Raw genomic sequence first — 18,367 nt, 5'->3', positions numbered from 1 at the left:
TGACCCCAACATTACACTGCATAATAGCACTACATACTGTATAAGCAGTCATTACAGTCATCCACATAACACAGATACACACCTGACTCTTCATAACAGGTTGGAGGAAGGCATCGCCATCGAAACATATTGAAGGTGTTTGCACCTTTCAATAAATAAACTTTAAGAAACTCTTGTTACCAATTTTCACATTTTCTGAATAAGGAATAACTTCTTTTACACAAGGGGGTGGTTCTAAAGAAGTCTATTACTTATGAGTGGGTGGCATGCAAATAGTTGTACGTAAAGATGAAACCATTCGAGTTTCCGAGGTAGACAGCTTTTGTTTGAGTGCTCCTCTCCATTCTTCTTTGACATTTTCAGCTTTTTAATGTCACAATTTTAGTACGATTATTTACAGTTTGGCCAGTGAACATGTGAGCAGCCTTAAAACTTTCTGAACACATTTGTCTTACTTCTCTCTACATGCGCAACATCCTAAAACTTTGTGCATCATCCGAGTATCCATATTGAATGTTGTGTATTAAATTGAACCAATTTTCTTCACTACATGTTTTATTTCTAATTTTTGCACACTTGTTGGAAACTCTAAAAAACTGCAAAACAGATTCCAAATCCAGCCACAGAGCTTCATTCACTTCTAGACTGATTTTCAGCAGTTACTGTCTTGATATAAATATTTTTTCCAACTTTCTTGAATTAGTTTTTGGTGAACTGCTTATGGGCACATTTCCCAAGCAAGGATGAAACCAGATCTCAGATTCAATATGACACAAAATGAAACAAAAGTCTTTCCTGTTTGTAAGTGCAAAGAGAAAATTTCACAACACAGCTTGAAATACAAATCTCACTTAAACATAATAAGTCAAAAAACACAAAACGAATACAATCGACTGTCCAAGAACAGGTCACCTTTGTTGAACTGTAACGCCACTTGTACCTCACTCAGTAGCATTCACTTTAGATAACATGAAATCAAGATACCAAATGTAAAATCAAATTACCTTAGTCAGTTCTTCATCCATAGTCAACACTAATGCTAGAAATTTGCATCCTTCTTTAGTTGTCAAATAATTTATGTTTCTCATGGCATCCAAAAATAGTTGACGATTCTTTGCAATATTACTTTCCAGCTTCACAGCACTACGAAGCCCACATGTCCGCCGTACATCAGCTTTCTGTTGAATATCAGTAAAATTAGTAATCATCTGCATTAGAAGTAAATGTGAAACAATGGAAAGTTTAGGATGGAATAACAACAATATGGAAATGTTAGATTGCTACTCACCACACAGAGCACGCAGTGTCTCACAACAAAATGAATACTACAAATATTTAAGTTTTCTGACACAGTCTTTCCTCAGAAGTAGAAGTCTCACACATTTAGCCTACACAATAATAACTCATATACACATAGCCACTGTTCCACCTGACTGTGATTGTATCTGACGTGAGTAGTCGTGTGTGTGAGTACTGGTGTGAGAGTTCTACTTCTGAGGAAGGACTTCATTCAAAAGCTTAAATATTTCTAGTATTCTTTCTCGTGCCTGTATGCGACTCAACGTTTCCTCTATGTGGTGGTGAGTAGCAATCTATCCTTTCTACTTGTTGTTAGAAGTAAATATGGGTGATAACTTTGTAGTGTAAAACATTGCACTGTAAAATGCTGTTACCTTATACAATTACTGGTCAAAGGCAACAAGTTTCTAGAACCTGAACATACATATGTGTCATAAAAAGCTGCATTAACTTCCTTGCCAGAGCTTCAACAGCCACCTCACTTATCCTAAAATATTTTTTAATGATTCCATGTGGCCTGCAGCAGATAATTTTAACAATAAAATAAATTAAAAATTGACAGTTGGAAGCATGGTATCATTAAAAAAGATTTATAGCAATTCTGGACCTAGTTTCAAAGACAATATTTCCATAACAGAGCGCTGGTTGTCACTTTAACACTGCAAAAAAGATGCCGTTTGTAGAACTGTTGTTTTTATTTTAAAAAAAAGTAAATAATGTGAACCACAAATGGAACTAGTGTCTGTGCACATAAGAAACTTAAAAGTAGCTTATGGTACCTTAATGCATTGCGGTTTTGTAGGTTTCGTGGGATCTGTTTTACTATTTTCCTCAGAGATTCTGTACACTGCAATTACATACACAAAAAATTCATACAATGTTTTGTTTCATTAACGCTTAATACCTTATATGATAATATTAAATCCAAGATGAAACATATAAACATAGGGTATGAGGATAGATGACCATGGAACACACAGAGGAAGCACAATTATGGACAGGCACCTGAAAAAGGTGTTAATTACTGTATTTCAGCAACAGGACACGTGGTCATCAAACCACATGTAACCTCTCATTTCCATGTGCATACATACTGGACAGAGAGGATATAATTGGCACACTTTTGAAGTAGTCTGTTACATAAAAGAAATTTAGTACTTACAAATGAATATACTCACACAATGACATTGAAGGAACATTGTCAAGGAGGACAGACCATTCGGAATTACATATAAAAGGATCCTATCCAGTCACCAAATTATTCTATTTAATCCAAAACAGTTCTTCTGCCCCCTCCTCCCTTTTCCCATATTTCTTCACTGGCAAATGACTTACCCCTTTTTGTTCTAATTTCTTTCTGTGGGTCTGTCGTATCATTAACAACCTGCTGATTACCCCCTCCCCCCCTTATAAAGTTAGTTGCCTGTACATCCTCAACTCAAATAAATATTACTACAATTACACAGAATCAAGCTCTGCATCAGAGTGTCTGTATAGTCAATAATGTTGGCGTGAAACATGACTTGCCGAGGGCTCAATTTTACTTAAGGATTTTGATTTCATTTCAACTGAAGTTCCACCCTATTGTTAAGCATCAAAGTGTCATTATAGTCAATAACATTGACTTTCCAAGAATTCAAGTTTACTTAAGGATTTCACTGGCATTTCAACTGAAGTTTCATCCAATTATTAATCTCATTTTAAGACTCTCTTGTCTATTGTGCCAAAGCCTCACTACCATTGAATGCATTTAATCAGCCTAAAATCCACAAACTATCTGAACTGAAACTGAACACACAGTCTTACTCATTTTATTTAAAAATGGTGCACTTTTTACAGTCATGTGTAAAAACAAACAAAACATAGAGTTTTCATAATATCAGCTAATTTATCCTGTAAAGATATTTACATGAACTCTTTCAATTTTTACTGCAACACCAACATCTACATTCTGTAGACCACTTTGAACAGTACAGCAGAATTTGACACACCCAGGCATTTTACCAAGCATTAGAGTTTCTTCCTATTCCATTCACTTACAGAGGGCGGCAAGAATTACAGCCTAAATTTCTCTTGACTGCTGTAATTAGTCTCATCTTGTCTTCACAATCCCTATGTGGGATGCTGTGGTATATTGTCACATAGAAGAAGGTGTAATAAGATAAATTATGAACACTAACTTCGCTTAACGAAGGTTTATTCAGCACTTGCACATACAAGAGCGCGGAGCGAACTGCCTCCGACCAGAACACATACAGTAGTACATATACAGCTACAGAACTTTCCAGTACAATGATTCTTGACATTTGTGGATACTTCTAGAATGTACTTGAACCGAATATAGAAATTAAAATTGTACAGTCCAGGTGAGTTTTGAACTCATGACCCTCCATGCAACAGTTTAGTATCATAACCACTACACCACGTTGCTACTCAGCTTCTTCTGCGACATTGCTACCTCCTTAAGAGAACAGCGTCTCGGTGTTACGTCCTCCTAGTCCAGGAACGAGTCACCGGTCCTGCATACTCCGACTCCCGATGACTGATGCTCACCCTGATGGTGATCTTCTTAGAACTTCTTTTGCCGCTACGCTCTTCGTCACCTTTCCGCTTGTTGCCATCGCTGGAGCGTCAAATTTACTCTGGATTGCAGGATCCTTATTGGGCTTCATTCGAAGGACGTGAACCGTATCTCTGATCTTTCGTCGTCTTGTGTTGGGGTCGAAATCTTCAATATCATAAGTAACATAAGACAACTGTCTTACAACCATATAAGGTCCAAAGTACCACCTGAGGAGCTTCTCAGAGAGACCAACAGGACTGAAGATCCAGATTAGGTCACCAGGCTGGTAGACAACAGGGCGGTGGCTCGCGTCATACCTTCGGCAATCGTTTTCTTGAGCCTGCAGCGTGCTGAGTCGAGCTAACTGCCGAGCTTCCTCAGCTCTGGTTAAAACCTGGCCGATGTTTTTGTCCACGTCATCAGGATGTAATGGAAACACAGTGTCCATCAGCGTAGTTGCCTCACGCCCATGCACAAGGAAAAATTGTGTAAGTCCTGTGTTGTCCTGTTTGGCAGTGTTGTAAGCAAATGTCACGAAAGGTAGCACCTCATCCCAGTTGCTCTGCTCAACATTGACGAACATAGATAGCATGTCAGCCAAGGTCTTATTAAGGCATTCAGGAAGCCCGCTAGTTTGCGGATGCTAGGCAATCGTCATGTGATGAGTAATGTTGCACCAACGGTTTATCTCTGTCAGAATATTCGACTGAAAAACTTTCCCTTGATCCGTAATTAATGACCTTGGGGCACTGTTTTTAATACAATGTAATGGCGTAGGGTGTCAGATAATCAGTGCAAACAATAATCCATCTATTGGCACTACCAGATGTTGGAAATCGTCTGAGGAGGTCAATCCTAACACACTGAAAAGGCGTGTCAGCTGGTAGAATTAGTATGAGTTGGCCAGGTGGTTTCTGAGGAACTGCCTTTCTCCTCTGGCACTCTCGACAGCACGACATGTAGTGACACAAACTCCTAAATAAACCTGGCCAGAAAAAACTCTTGCGGATACTATCGTATGTCTTAATAAATCCTAAATGTCCAGCCTCAGGTGTGTCATTGAATTTCTGTAGAACCTCTAAGCGCAAGTTTTTAGGAATCACTGGTAGCCACCTCTTTCCAAACGGATCAAAGTTTTTCTTGCAAAGTAATCCATTAACTATCTTAAATTGTCCTTCCACATCCTCTGACCGATTTAAGGCAAGCGTCCTCCTTCTGCTCAGCCGAGAGATCCTGGAGTGCAGTGAGACAGTCACCATTTTCATGTGCAGTGAGACAGTCACCATTTTCATCAAAGTCTTGCACAGGGTTTCTTGAGAGACAGTCAGCATCTTGGTGTTTTCTTCCACTTTTGTACACTATGGTAATGCCATACTCTTGAAGTCGTGGTGCCCACCTGGTGAGTCATCCTGTTGGATGCTTAAGACCTGTCAACCAATAAAACGAATGATGGTCTATAACAACTTTGAATGGCCTTCCATAGAGATACTGTCAAAATTTGCACATGGCCCAGATCACAGAAAGACATTCTCTTTCTGTAATTGAGTAGTTTCTCTCGGCTTTTGTAAGTGTCCTAGAAGCATAGGCTATAACCTTCTCTTTTCCATCCGAAATTTGCACCAGAACAGCACCAATCCCATACCCACTGGCATCTGTGTGTAGTTCTGTAGGTGCTCTCTCATCATAGAGACCAAGTACTGGGTCAGTCGTCAGAGGTTTTTGCAGCAATCTTGTTGAGCACCACCCCAGATAAATTTAGCATCAGCTTTTAACAACTCTTGGCTTTGATACAAAAGTCTTTGACAAAACGATGGAAATAAGAACATAATCCGAGGAAGCTTCTCACATCTCTAATACTTTTAGGAATAGGAAATTCCATTATAAATCTCACCTTTTCTGGGTCTGGCCACACACCTTCGTTTGACACAAGGTGTCCAAGTGTTTTGATTTCTTTTGCTCCAAAGAGACACTTTCTTGGAGTAAGTTTCAGTCCGCCTTGTTGGAGACACTTAAGAACGGTCCTCAGTCTTTTTATATGTTCATCAAATGTCTCTGAAAACACTATGATGTCATCTAAATAACAAAGACACATTGTCCACTTCAGGTGACGTAGAAGATTATCCATCATCCGTTCAAAAGTTGCTGGTGCATTACACAAACCAAACGGCATTACCTTAAACTCATACAGACCCTCAGGGGTGATGAATGCAGTTTTCTCATGATCAGCCTCATTTACTTCAATTTGCAAGTATCCCGAGTACATGTACATGGTTGAGAAAAACTTATCCACCTTCAGACAATCTAGTGTATCGCCAATTCGTGGAAGAGGGTGAACGTCCTTTTTAGTTATCTTATTAAGGTTCCTGTAATCAACACAAAAGCGCCAACTGCCATCCTTCTTCCTGACGAGGACCACTGGTAATGACCATGGGCTCTGCGAAGGCTGAATGATGTCATTCTTCATCATTTTCTCTACCTCGTCGTGAATTATTCGACGTTCCGTTGCTTACACACAGTAGGCTCTCCGGCTTGTTGGTTGATGGTCTCCAGTGCTTCACTGTCGATTTGTTTAATTTGCTCTTCACCTGTGGATTGAAGCATTCAGAGAACTCTTGAAGAATGGCAAGTAGCTTCTTCTGTTGTTCCTTAGTGAGATCTGGTGATAGTCGAGCTAGAAGATCTTGTCTCATAGTGGTAGCACTAAATTTTCCCACAAACTCAGCATGGGAGGTTTCTATGACATTCAGCTGTTCTTCAATTAATGGCTCAGCATTTGCTACGCATATGCGTCTTGGAAGGATCTGCGGTTCTCGGCAACAGTTAACTAGCCACAATTCACCGAATCTGTTCTTAAACGAGATGACAATGGCTAGGATGACCAAGTTATTCTTCAGTGGTATGTATCTCTAATTCCACTACAAGATCCATGGGTTGATGCACAGCATGACACATGACAGTTACCTTTCTAGCATTGCCTGCAGGAATGGTCACTTCGTCCAGCACACATAGTCTCCACACACTCTGATGCGCATCTTCCTGTCCACAGTATCTCATCTCGTCTAGCATAATCTTTGAGTGACCACAATCTATAATTGCCTGAGAAGCTTTTAAAAAGTCCCATCTGAGAATGACGTCATGACTACACTCTCGTAAAATGATGAACTCTAAGGGCTTGTATGGCCACTTATACCCACACGAATGGTACATCTTCCTGTAGGTTTTACATATTTCCCATTAGCCACCTTCAGCAGAGATGTTTTGTTATCGACGAATACGGTTTTCTGCAACTGGCGACGGTACTTCTCTGAAATGACTGAATATGATGCTCCAGAGTCCACAAGAGCTTGGGCTGGTTAGCCATCCATGAGGACGTCAACGTAGTTTCCTGTCATTTTTGTAGTGATTGATGGCAGAGCGTTTTTCTCTTCGACGGCCTCACCTCCAAGAAAGGTCACACCCTTTAGTTTTCCAGGTTGCGGCGGCTAGGAGATCAGCTGGAGCTTCTAAATGGCGATGGAGACCTTGATCGGCATGTTGGGGAGCTTCCTCTCCAGCGGCTAGCTTGCAGCGATGGTGACCTACGTCGTCCTGCACCCGCATCTTCTTGTTCATCTTCGTCATCCCGGAGTTGGCGTCGGCTAAGATCAGTCTGCTGTCTTCTGGTGTGGGCGTTATCAAATATCCACCGCCTTTCTTGACAATAGCACAGCACTTGTCCCAGTCATCTGCAGTGGAAACATACTGGTTGGTTATCCTGGGTCCTCTAGACGTCAGTCTTCCTTGGTGCCCAAACAGGTTCCTTATGCGGCATTGTAGGAACGGGCTCCACCTGGGTCTTGACTTTTTCAACGTTTTAAAGGGAAATGAAGGACAAGAGATTGGATTCAATATCTGTTCCACTTCCTCTCTTATGACCTCTTGAAGCGTCTCAGTTATTTGCTCGCTGTGCAATCCAAGTGCCTTCTGAACTTCCTCTCTCACTATCTGATGAAGAACACTTGTAAAATCAGTTGCTTCCCCTATCACAGACATCGATACGTTTGGAAGCCGTTCAAACTTCTTGCGTGTATTTCTTTTCTGATGCATTGTCTTGATATACCGGTACCATTTTATGAAGTCATCTGCTGTCGAAACCTCCTTCAGGAGTAAAGCTTGATACATGTCCTCAGCAACACCCTTCATGAGATGTGCAACCTTATCTTCCTCCCTCATTCTAGGATCCACTATTTTACACAGCTCCAAGACATCTAGAATGTACGATGCTGTAGGTTCTTCTGGACGCTGTGCCCTGTATCTTCAGCCTTGCACTTCTGTCGTTTTGTGTCGCCGAAATACTTGCGCAGTTCCACATGGAATACTTCCCAGCTTGTAAACTTCTCCTCGTTGTTCTCATACCATTACTTGGCAGTGCCCTCCAAGTAGAAAAATATGTTAGCCAAACACACGGTGTCATCCCATTTGTTAAATTTGGTTATATGCTCATACACCTTCAGCCACTTGTTTGGATCTTGGCCATTGTCACCAGAGAACCCGGAAGGATGTCTCATGTGGTGGCACACAGTTGCTGTCATCGTAACGTCCTCTTCTTCTTCTGTCTCTGATACATTGCGATCTGTTGAACATGGCTCGAACTCAGGTTTCTCGCCACATAAACAGCGGCTCAGTCGTGGCCTGATGGAAGCCACTGTGTCATCAATAATGTGCGTCATCACAAGTTCCAACACATAGCGCCTCCACCAGAATAATGTCACATAGAAGAAGGTGTAATTAGATGAACTATGAACACTAACTTCACTTAACGAAGGTTTATTCAGCACTTGCACATACAAGAGTGCAGAGCGAGATGCCTCCAGCCAGAACACATACAGTATATACACAGCTACAGAACATTCCAGTACAATGATTCTTGACATTTGTGGATACTTCTAGAATGTACTCGAACTGAATATAGAAATTAAAATTGTACAGTCCAGGTGAGTTTTGAACTCACAACCCTCCATGCAACAGTTTAGTATCATAACCACTACACCAAGGTGCTACTCAGCTTCTTCTGCGACAATATTCCTAGGTTAATGTGTGCAGCAATGAAGGGCAAAACAACATATTATATTGTACGTTATCAGAAGCAAATTGTGTGTAAATCGCAGAACCAACTGAACAAAGCAGCACAGCTGTTGTACGTTATCAGAAGCAAATTGTGTGTAAATCGCAGAACCAACTGAACAAAGCAGCACAGCTGTTAAGACACTGATGTCATATTTACTAGGATGGCCTGATTTGAGTTTTCCATGTTTCCCTAAATCACTTCAGGCAAATGTAAGGATAGTTCCTTCATCACGGCACTGGTCAAACCACCTGTCCTATCCTCATGGAGGATATCTTTATTTTGAGATAATGATTTTCATTGTATTACCAAGCCAATTCCTATACCATTGTGAGACGATCCTTCGATGAACAAAAATAAATAAATATATAGTCAAAGGATATTATATTTTTCATTTAGTGAAATGCAAAATTTTACATTTTTCATTTTTGACCATTTAAAGGAAGTTGCCGATCTTACACCAGTTTGAAATCTGACTGAATATTTGTGCAGCTTTTTTTTGGATAGTGCTTCATTATAGCTACCTGCATCATTTGCAAAATGAGTTAGGTTACAACTAATCTTATCAACCAGGTTATTAATTTACAATGCAAACAGAAAGGATATAACACACTTCCCTATGAAATACGTGAAGTTAATTCTACATTTGCCAATGTCTCTTCATCTAAGACAAAATACTGTGTTCTCCCTGCATAGAAATCCTCAATCCAATCAACAAATTTCACTTGATCTCCCATACAATCATACTTTTGTCGATATGTGTCAGTGTCATATTGAGTCACATGCCATTTTGAAATCCAGAAGTACTGCATTCACCACACTGCCTTGATTCATGGCTTACAGAATTTCAGGTGTGAAAAACATGAGTTGAATTTCGCATTGCTGATGTTTTCAGAATTCATGCTGACTGGCATGGAGGAGGTCATTCTGTTCAAGATACCTCATGAAGTTTGAGCTCAATATATGTTTTAAGGTTTTACAACAGGTCAATGATTATGGTGGATAGTTTTGTGCAGCACTTCTATTAAGCCTCTTGTAAATGGGTGTGACCTGTGCATTCTTCAAACCACTGAGCAAAGCTTTTAGTTCACAGGATCTGCAGAATATTAAAGCTAAAAGAAGGCCAAAGTCATCCACAAATTTTGTATAGAATCTGATAGGAATTCCATCAGGCCCTGGGGCTCTTATCAATTTTACATGATTTCACCTGTTTCTCAACACTACTGACACTAATATCTGTACCTTCTTTGCAAAGGTGTGAGAATTAAACTGGAGCACTACTCCAAGATCCTGCTTTGCAAAAGCACATTTGAAAACAGAGTCAGCAGTTTTGCTTTTGCTGTGCTACCCTGGATTTCAGTGCCTGTGTTATCAATGTGTGTCTGGACGCTAACTTTGGTTGCACTGACAGACTTTACATATAACAAGAATTTCTTTGTATAGCAGAGATGCTGAGTCGTGATAGGCACAATAAAAAGATTCACGCAATTAAAGCTTTCGGCCATTAAGGCCTTTGTCAGCAGTAGACACACATACACACATGCATACACACACACACACTCACATAAACGCAACTTCCACACGCATCTGTAGTCGCAGAGAGCTAAGACCACACTGCGAACAGCAGCACCAGTGCACGATGGGAGTGGTAACTGAGTGGGGGTAAGGAGGAGGCTGGGGCAGGGAGGGGAGGAGTAGAATGGTGGGAGTGGTGGACAGTCAAGTGTTGCGGTTTAGACGGAGGGCTTGAGAGAAGGTGTGGAGGGGGAGGGGGTAAGTAGCGGAAAGGAGAGAAAATAAAAGACTGGGTGTGGCGGTGAAATGCCAGCTGTGTAGTGCTGGATGGGAATAGGGAGGGGGATGGGTGGGTGAGAACAGTGACTAACGAAGGTTGAGACCAGGAGGGTTACGGGAACGTAGGATGTACTGCAGGGAAAGTTCCCACCTGCGCAATTCAGAAAAGCTGGTGTTGGTGGGAAGGATCCATATGGCACAGGCTGTGAAGTAAGTCATTAAGATGAGGGATATCATGTTTGGCAGCGTGTTCAGCAACAGGTTGGTCCACTTGTTTCTTGGCCACAGCTTGTCAGTGGCCGTTCATGCGGACAGACAGCTTATTGGTTGTCATGCCTACATAGAATGCAGCACAGAGGTTGCAGCTTAGCTTGTAAATCACATGACTGGTTTCACAGGTAGCCCTGCCTTTGATGGGGTAGGTGATGTTAGTGACCGGACTGGAATAGCTGGTGGTAGGAGGATGTATGAGACAGGTATTGCATCTAGGTCTATTACAGGGGCATGAGCCATGAGGTAAGGGATTGGGAGCAGGGGTTGTGTAAGGGTGGACAAGTATATTGTGCAGGTTCGGTGGACGGCGGAATACCACGGTAGGAGGGGTGGGAAGGAAAGTGGGCAGGATATTTCTCATTTCAGGGTATGACGAGAGGTAATCAAAACCCTGGCAGAGAATGTAATTCAGTTGCTCCAGTCCCGGATGGTACTGTATTACGAGGGGAATGCTCCTCTGTGGTTGGACTGTGGGACTTTGGGAGGTAGTGGGAGACTGGAAAGATAAGGCACGGGAAATTTGTTTTTGTACAAGGATGGGAGGATAATTACGGTCAGTGAAGGCTTCAGTGAGAGCCTCGGTATATTCTGAGAGGGACTGGTCGTCACTGCAGATGCGATGAACACGGGTGGCTAGGCTGTATGGAAGGGACTTCTTGGTATGGAATGGGTGGCAGCTGTCGAAGTGGAGGTATTGCTGGTGGTTAGTAGGTTTGATATGGACGGAGGTACTGATGTAGCCATCTCTGAGGTGAAGGTCAACATGTAGGAAGGTGGCTTGTTGGGTTGAGTAGGACCAGGTGACGCAAATGGGGGAGAAGTTGTTGAGGTTCTGGAGGAATGTGAATAAGGTGTCCTCACCTTCAATCCAGACAGCAAAGATGTCATCAATGAATCTGAACCAGTTAAGGGGTATAGGATTCTGGGTTTTTAGGAAGGATTCCTCTAGATGGCCCACGAATAGGTTAGCAGGGGATGGTGCCATGCGGGTGCCCATAGCCATACTGCAGATCTGTTTGTAGGTAATGCCTTCAAAGGAGAAGTAATTGTGGGTGAGGATATAGTTGATCATGGAGACTAGGAAGGAGGTTGTTGGTTTGGAATCCATAGGACGCCTGGAAAGGTAGTGTTCGACAGCAGTAAGGCCATGCGCATTAGGAATGTTAGTGTACAGGGAGGTGACATCAATAGTGACGAGCAGGGCACCGTGTGGTAAAGGGACAGGAATTGTGGAGAGTTGGTCGAGGAAATTGTTGGTATCTTTTATATAGGAGGATAGGTTCTGGGTAATAGGTTGAAGTTGATGGTCTACGAGAGCAGAGATTCTCTTAGTAGGGGCACAGTAACCGGCCACAATGGGACATCCTGGGTGGTTGGGTTTATGGACTTTAGGAAGCATGTAGAAAGTGGGAGTGCGGGGAGTGGTAGGGGTAAGTAGAGAGATGTACTCTGGGCTGAGGTTCTGGGATGGGCCTAAGGATTTGAGTGGTGACTGGAGATCCTACTGGATTACTGGAATGACTGGAGATCCTACTGGATTACTGGAATGGAATCACTGTGGCATGGTTTGTAGGTGGAAGTATCTAACAGCTGATGGAGTCCTTCTGCCGCGTAATCCTTGCGGTTCAAAACAACGGTGGTGGAGCCTTTGTCAGCAGGTAGGATTATAAGGTCGGGATCAGTTTTTAGATGGTGGACTGCGGTTCTTTCTGTTCTTTCTGTGGATGTAAGGTTAGTTTGCATGTTGAGGAATTTGGGGAATGATGTTGAGGCAAGGTTCAAGATTAAGAAATTCTGGAAAGTTAACAGGGGGTGGTTTGGAGGCAGTGGGGGTGGATCACGGTTGGATGGAGGAGTGAACTGAGTTAGGCAAGGTTTAATATTGGTCTTTGGTTGAGTCTGATTGGTCGGGATGGTAGCGAAAAAGTGTTTCCACTGTAGGGACCAGGAGAAGGAGAGAAGGTCTTTAACTAGTCCAGCATGGTTGAATTTGGGAGTGGGGTAAAAGGTGAGGCCTTTGGAAAGGACTGATACTTCTGTGGGACTAAGGCGTCTGGAGAAAAGGTTCATAATTGTGTTGCAGGTGTGTTTAGGTTCTGGGTTGTGTGTGTGGTGGTGGGAGGGAGTTTTGAAGGGTGGGGTAAATGTAGTAGGTCTGTGAGACAGGGTTTGTCAGCTATGAGGGGGCGTGGGGGAGGTTTGGAGGTGGTTGTAGAAGTGGTACTCTGAGGCGGGAATAGGAAGTGAGTAAGATGGAGAGCTTTTTGAGGTGCCGTTGTGCATGTTGCTCAAGTTCTTGCAGGGCAAGGGTTTCAGAGATGGCTACATCAGTACCTCTGTCCATATCAAACCTACTAACCACCAGCAATACCTCCACTTCAACAGCTGCCACCCATTCCATACCAAGAAGCCCCTTCCGTACAACCTAGCCCCCGTATTCATCGCATCTGCAGTGATGAGCAGACCCTCTCAAAATATACCGAGGGTCTCACTGAAGCCCTCACTGACTATAATTATCCTCCCATCCTTGTACAAAAACAAATTTCCCGTGCCTTATCTTTCCAGTCTCCCACCACTTCCCAAAGTCCCACAGTCCGGCCACAGAGGAGCATTACCCTCGTAACTCAGTACCATCCGGGACTGGAGCAACTGAATTACATTCTCCGCCAGAGTAACGATTACCTCTCGTCGTTAAACTAACATATGCTAACGACAACACACACACCCATGCCCAAAGGAGGACTTGAACCTCTGGCGAGAGGGGCCGCGCAGTCTGTGACGGGGCACCTCAAACCGCGCAGCCACTCCATGTGGCCAATTAGTGCAGCTTCTGAAAACATTGATCATGTGAAACCCAAATTGCACTTTTCTCACATGACATCCTGAAAGCCACAGATTAAGGCAGTCAGGTACAGGCAGTATTTCTTTATTTCTGCAAACCATTTGACTCAGTATCACATCTATGCTTATTATCAAAGGTACAACCTTAAGGGGTGTTAAGCAAACTACGTGAATGGATTTAGGATTTGTTGGTAGGGAGGATGCAGCATGTTATCTTGGATGGAGAGTTCTCAACAGATGTAGAAGTGACCTCTGGTGTGCCCCAATATGTGTCTTGGGACCACTGCTGTTCATATTGTACATTAATGATGTTGCAAACAATATTAATAGCCACCTCGAAACTTTTCGCAGATGATGCAGTTCTCTATAATAAAGTACTGTGTGAAAAAAGCTGTGTAACTATTCAATCAGATCTTGACGAGATTTCAAATTGATGGAAAGATTAGCAACTTGCTTTAAATGTTCAAAAATGTAAAACTATACTCTTCACAAGACAAAAAAACATAATATCATAAGACTACGGAAATAATGAGTCACAGCTGGAAGTGATCAACTCATATAAATATCTGGGTATAGCATTTTGTAGATGTATAAAATGGAACAATCACACAGGCTCAGTTGTAGGTAAACAAAGTGGTAGATTTCAGTTCATCCATAGGAGACACAGGAAATGCAATCAGTCTACAAAGGATATTGCTACAAATTGCTCAAGCGACCCCAAAATATTGGTTTAAGTCAAATGGTTTTCTCCTGAATGAGAACAAGACACAAAAATGTTATTTAGCCTAAGGGACAAAAGCCCTGTTAATGATCCCACTATGTGAAGTTCTTGGGGATATACTTAGACAATAAATTATTCTGGGAACAACACACAAAATATATTAGTATCAAACTGTCTAGAGTAATTTATTTATTAAGATGTCTTATAAAATATGTACCAGCAGCCTATGTTAAGACTTCGTATTTTGCATTCTTCCAAAGTATTGTGTCATATGGACTTATTCTCTGGGGAAACTCAAGCCATGTTCAAAATATATTACTTCTGCAGAAGAAAGCAATCAGAGTCATTACATGTTCCCAGCACAAAGCACATTGTAAGCCCTTGTTCGCCGAACTCAAAATAGTGACTGTTATAAATCTGTACATATACCAAGTGTTAATCTATACAAAAAATAACCTACATGAAGTAAAATGTATAAATAATATCCATGGTCGCAACACAAGGAAAAACAAGTCCATATATACATCATACTGTAGACTAACAAAGCCAGTCAATAGCTATGAGCTAGTGGGCCATAAACTATTTAATAAGCTTCTGCAGACAGTACAAGATCTTCCAGTGCGTGAATTTAGGAAAACATTAAATAAGTGGCTTGTTGCCAACCCCTTTTATGAATTAAAAGAATTCTTTGACTGGGACATTGAATTGTAAGTAAATAATGCTTTATTATTCTGTTTATTAATGTAATGATTGTGCTGTACAAAAATTTGTCTATTGCTGTAATGGCCTAACGGCAATAAAATTATCTTATCTTATCATCCTAGAATTCAGCTCAAATAAGACTACCAAATAAGACTAACAGGAGATACTGAACATGTACAGAGAAGGTCGGCATGAATAGTGCCAGGTTTGTTTGATCCATGGGATAACATAACAGGGTTGCTGACAGACTCTTGAAAATATACGTAAACTAACCCAAGAAAGCTTACTTACAAAGTTTCAAGAAATGTCTCTAAAGGATGAGTCTAAGAACATACATCGCAACCCCTTACATATTGCTCCTTTAAGGATTGTGAGGAAAAGATTAGATTAATTACATCATGCAAAGAGGTATTTAAACACTCATTCTTCCCATGCTCCATATGTGAATGATACAGGAAGAAGCCTAATATTTGGTAGAATGGGATGTGCCCTCTGCCTCACACTTTACAGTGATTTACACACTACAGATGTAGACGAAAATGAACATAAGGGCATACTAATTAGTAAATAAATTTACTTACCGTAGCTCCTTTCTTTAAGGAGACTTCAAAAAGGTATTCAAATGTAACAACAATTGCTGAATTGTACAGTAACAGCTTTCTTCTGCACCACTCTTCTGAGAGTTTGACAATTTTCTGCTTTATCTAAAATGGAAATAAACAAATGTAAAATTATTTTCAGAGAAAGAATTAAAATATAGCATCAAGACAGTAAAAGTTAAACTAAAAGCTGTTCACTATTCAGAGATACAGCAGAATTCATTAGTCAAACACTCTCTCTCTCTCTCTCTCTCTCTCTCTCTCTCTCTCTCTCTCCCCTCCCCTCCCCCCCCCCCCCCTCAATTACTGAGGAACCAACAGGCAGATATATATGGTTGGCTAACACTGACAGGGGTGGGCTCAGTGGCTCGAATTCTTTAAGCTAAGGAGGAATAGATTGTTTGTATTCTACTTGCAGGGCTATCAGGCAAATGTAAACCTATTGTTGCAGCTCCATTACGTAAATGACATCTTTTCTTTACTTCATCCATTCAGTACACTTTATCAGATATTGTAAGGGGATACCTGAAGCAAAGTAGAAACAGTGAACACTGGCTGCACTATGGTAGGAAAGAGGTAAAGATGTAGGTGCCAAAACACTAATCATTACTGTTAATTAATAATGAAGGTCAATAAACATTAAAGTTATCAATCTCAAGGCAAACTATTTATTTGTCATGCCACAATAATACGCACACATTAGTATATTACTGTTAACGAAGAATGACTTTTGTAACAAGAAACGATCAGTCTCGAACAGACAGGAAAGTATAAGAACTGTTAATCAAAATTTGAAGCACGTACAACAGAAGTCGGAAGCCACTGCTCAGACTGATGCGAGTACACTGAGAAGAGGGGTACAGCTTACTCAATCATCATTATTAAGTCCGGTACCAAAGTTAAGTGCATAGATTAGTTAGAAGTTGCAAATAAGTGTCAGGTCTTCCTACATTTTTAATTAATTATAATCTGGAAGATTACATGTTGTTCAGAACGCTACTGACAGTGTTTCGACATCTACACTGTATACAGACACTCACAGAGGATTTGGTGCTGAATAAATATAACTTTCTATAATCACTTTACATCATCCATGTAACAGTTTACCTGCATCCACAGAAAAAGTTAGCTACTTGATGATTTGCATGAACAACCAGGCAGCTGAGAGCAACAGAGCTAACATTCACTGGTAGGTAGCAAGGAACTGGTTGTGGTAGCAACTCACTAAGGCCTTATGCCATTGAGTCACTGAATGTACGTCATACAGTGTGGGAGTACAGTAATGTTCTTGCTACAGTTTTAGGTTTAACAAAAAGATATATTGCACTGTGATTATGCGTTTACAAAACTTAACAATCATAAAAAGAAATAATGATGCTTATAATAATTTATCACGTGGTGACATTGCTTTGCAAGTCCAGAAAAAGGATGATGCTGTTATGTTCAAAACAGGCCCCAGGTGCTATAACTGGAATAACTATAACGCATAAAAAAGTAATAGGAAAATTTTGTCAAAGACAGAAAACTACCAGACCACATAGAGCACACATCCAAATAGCCATGTGATAAAAATAATGTGATAGGCTCACAGATTTTTAACTATATTTACACACATTATAAAATTTATGTATATATGTTCCCCATCTCCTCCTAAACCACTGGATCGATTTCAACCAAACTTGGTACTCATATAACTTAGTATCTGAAAAGAAGCACTGTGTAAAACAGGGTGGCATAGAAAAACAATCCAGTAATGTCTGGACCAGTTTCAACCAATGCAGTGCAATTCGTCTCAGTGTTGTAGTGTTTCGAGAATTTCTGAACAAATTCTAAAATCACTTGGCCTTCCACCAACTTGAACACACAATATTTTAGATGTAAGTGGGAGAAAGGAACCCTATCTACTGCGCGTCACCTGTCTGTGTGTGCAGGTTTGAAGTTTGTCATACGAAGACAGTAGACACGGCGGTCAAACGGCACCAACAAGTACTTGTCGGTCAGTCCATGGAAGTTGTAATGAAAACACACGGCTGCACCAAGAAACTTCTGTGTTATTAAGTGCTGTTTTGTAACTGCGACTATTGTTAGTGACAAAAAAACAATTGAGTGAAAAAAGATTTTTAGTAACTTTCCACTTGAACTTGCTAGAGGCAAGACATGATTATGATTCCTGTATAATAGAGACCTGGTTATCAAGCCAGCTCTGTTGTAAATGTAGCTTAATTGTTTCTAATGTGACACGACATGGGTGACTTACAAGAAGTCAATTGTTTACGTGAGAAGTGTGAATTTTGTTCTTTGTGGAAGTTCAAATATACCGATAGTTGTTGAAAAGTATTCTTGGAGTACCTCATTATTTCACAAAGAGAGAGAGAGAGAGAGAGTCTTAAAGGTTCTTGTGACTCGGATCACTCTTCAGAGAAGAAGTTGGTAGAGATTCCAGAAGCCGGCTATCCAGAGACGAAGATCGG

At 41.1% G+C, this 18,367-nt stretch overlaps 1 protein-coding gene across 12 annotated transcripts in view; it reads right to left on the bottom strand.

Moving 5' to 3' along the window:
* LOC126187508 (condensin-2 complex subunit G2-like) overlaps positions 1–18,367 on the bottom strand; it is a 275,551-nt gene that overhangs the window by 206,164 nt on the left and 51,020 nt on the right. For all 12 annotated transcript variants that reach the window (XM_049928641.1, XM_049928640.1, XM_049928639.1 and 9 more), the window contains exons 5-6: positions 15,879–16,001; positions 1,005–1,178 (exon numbers count right to left, since the gene is read on the bottom strand). In XM_049928641.1, coding sequence (XP_049784598.1) covers positions 1,005–1,178; positions 15,879–16,001 — 297 coding nt within the window. The remainder of the gene's footprint in view (positions 1–1,004; positions 1,179–15,878; positions 16,002–18,367) is intronic.

The sequence above is a fragment of the Schistocerca cancellata genome, chromosome 5, assembly GCF_023864275.1.
Source record: "Schistocerca cancellata isolate TAMUIC-IGC-003103 chromosome 5, iqSchCanc2.1, whole genome shotgun sequence".
NCBI lineage: Eukaryota > Metazoa > Arthropoda > Insecta > Orthoptera > Acrididae > Schistocerca > Schistocerca cancellata.
This window is presented reverse-complemented; position numbering and strand designations above follow the sequence as displayed.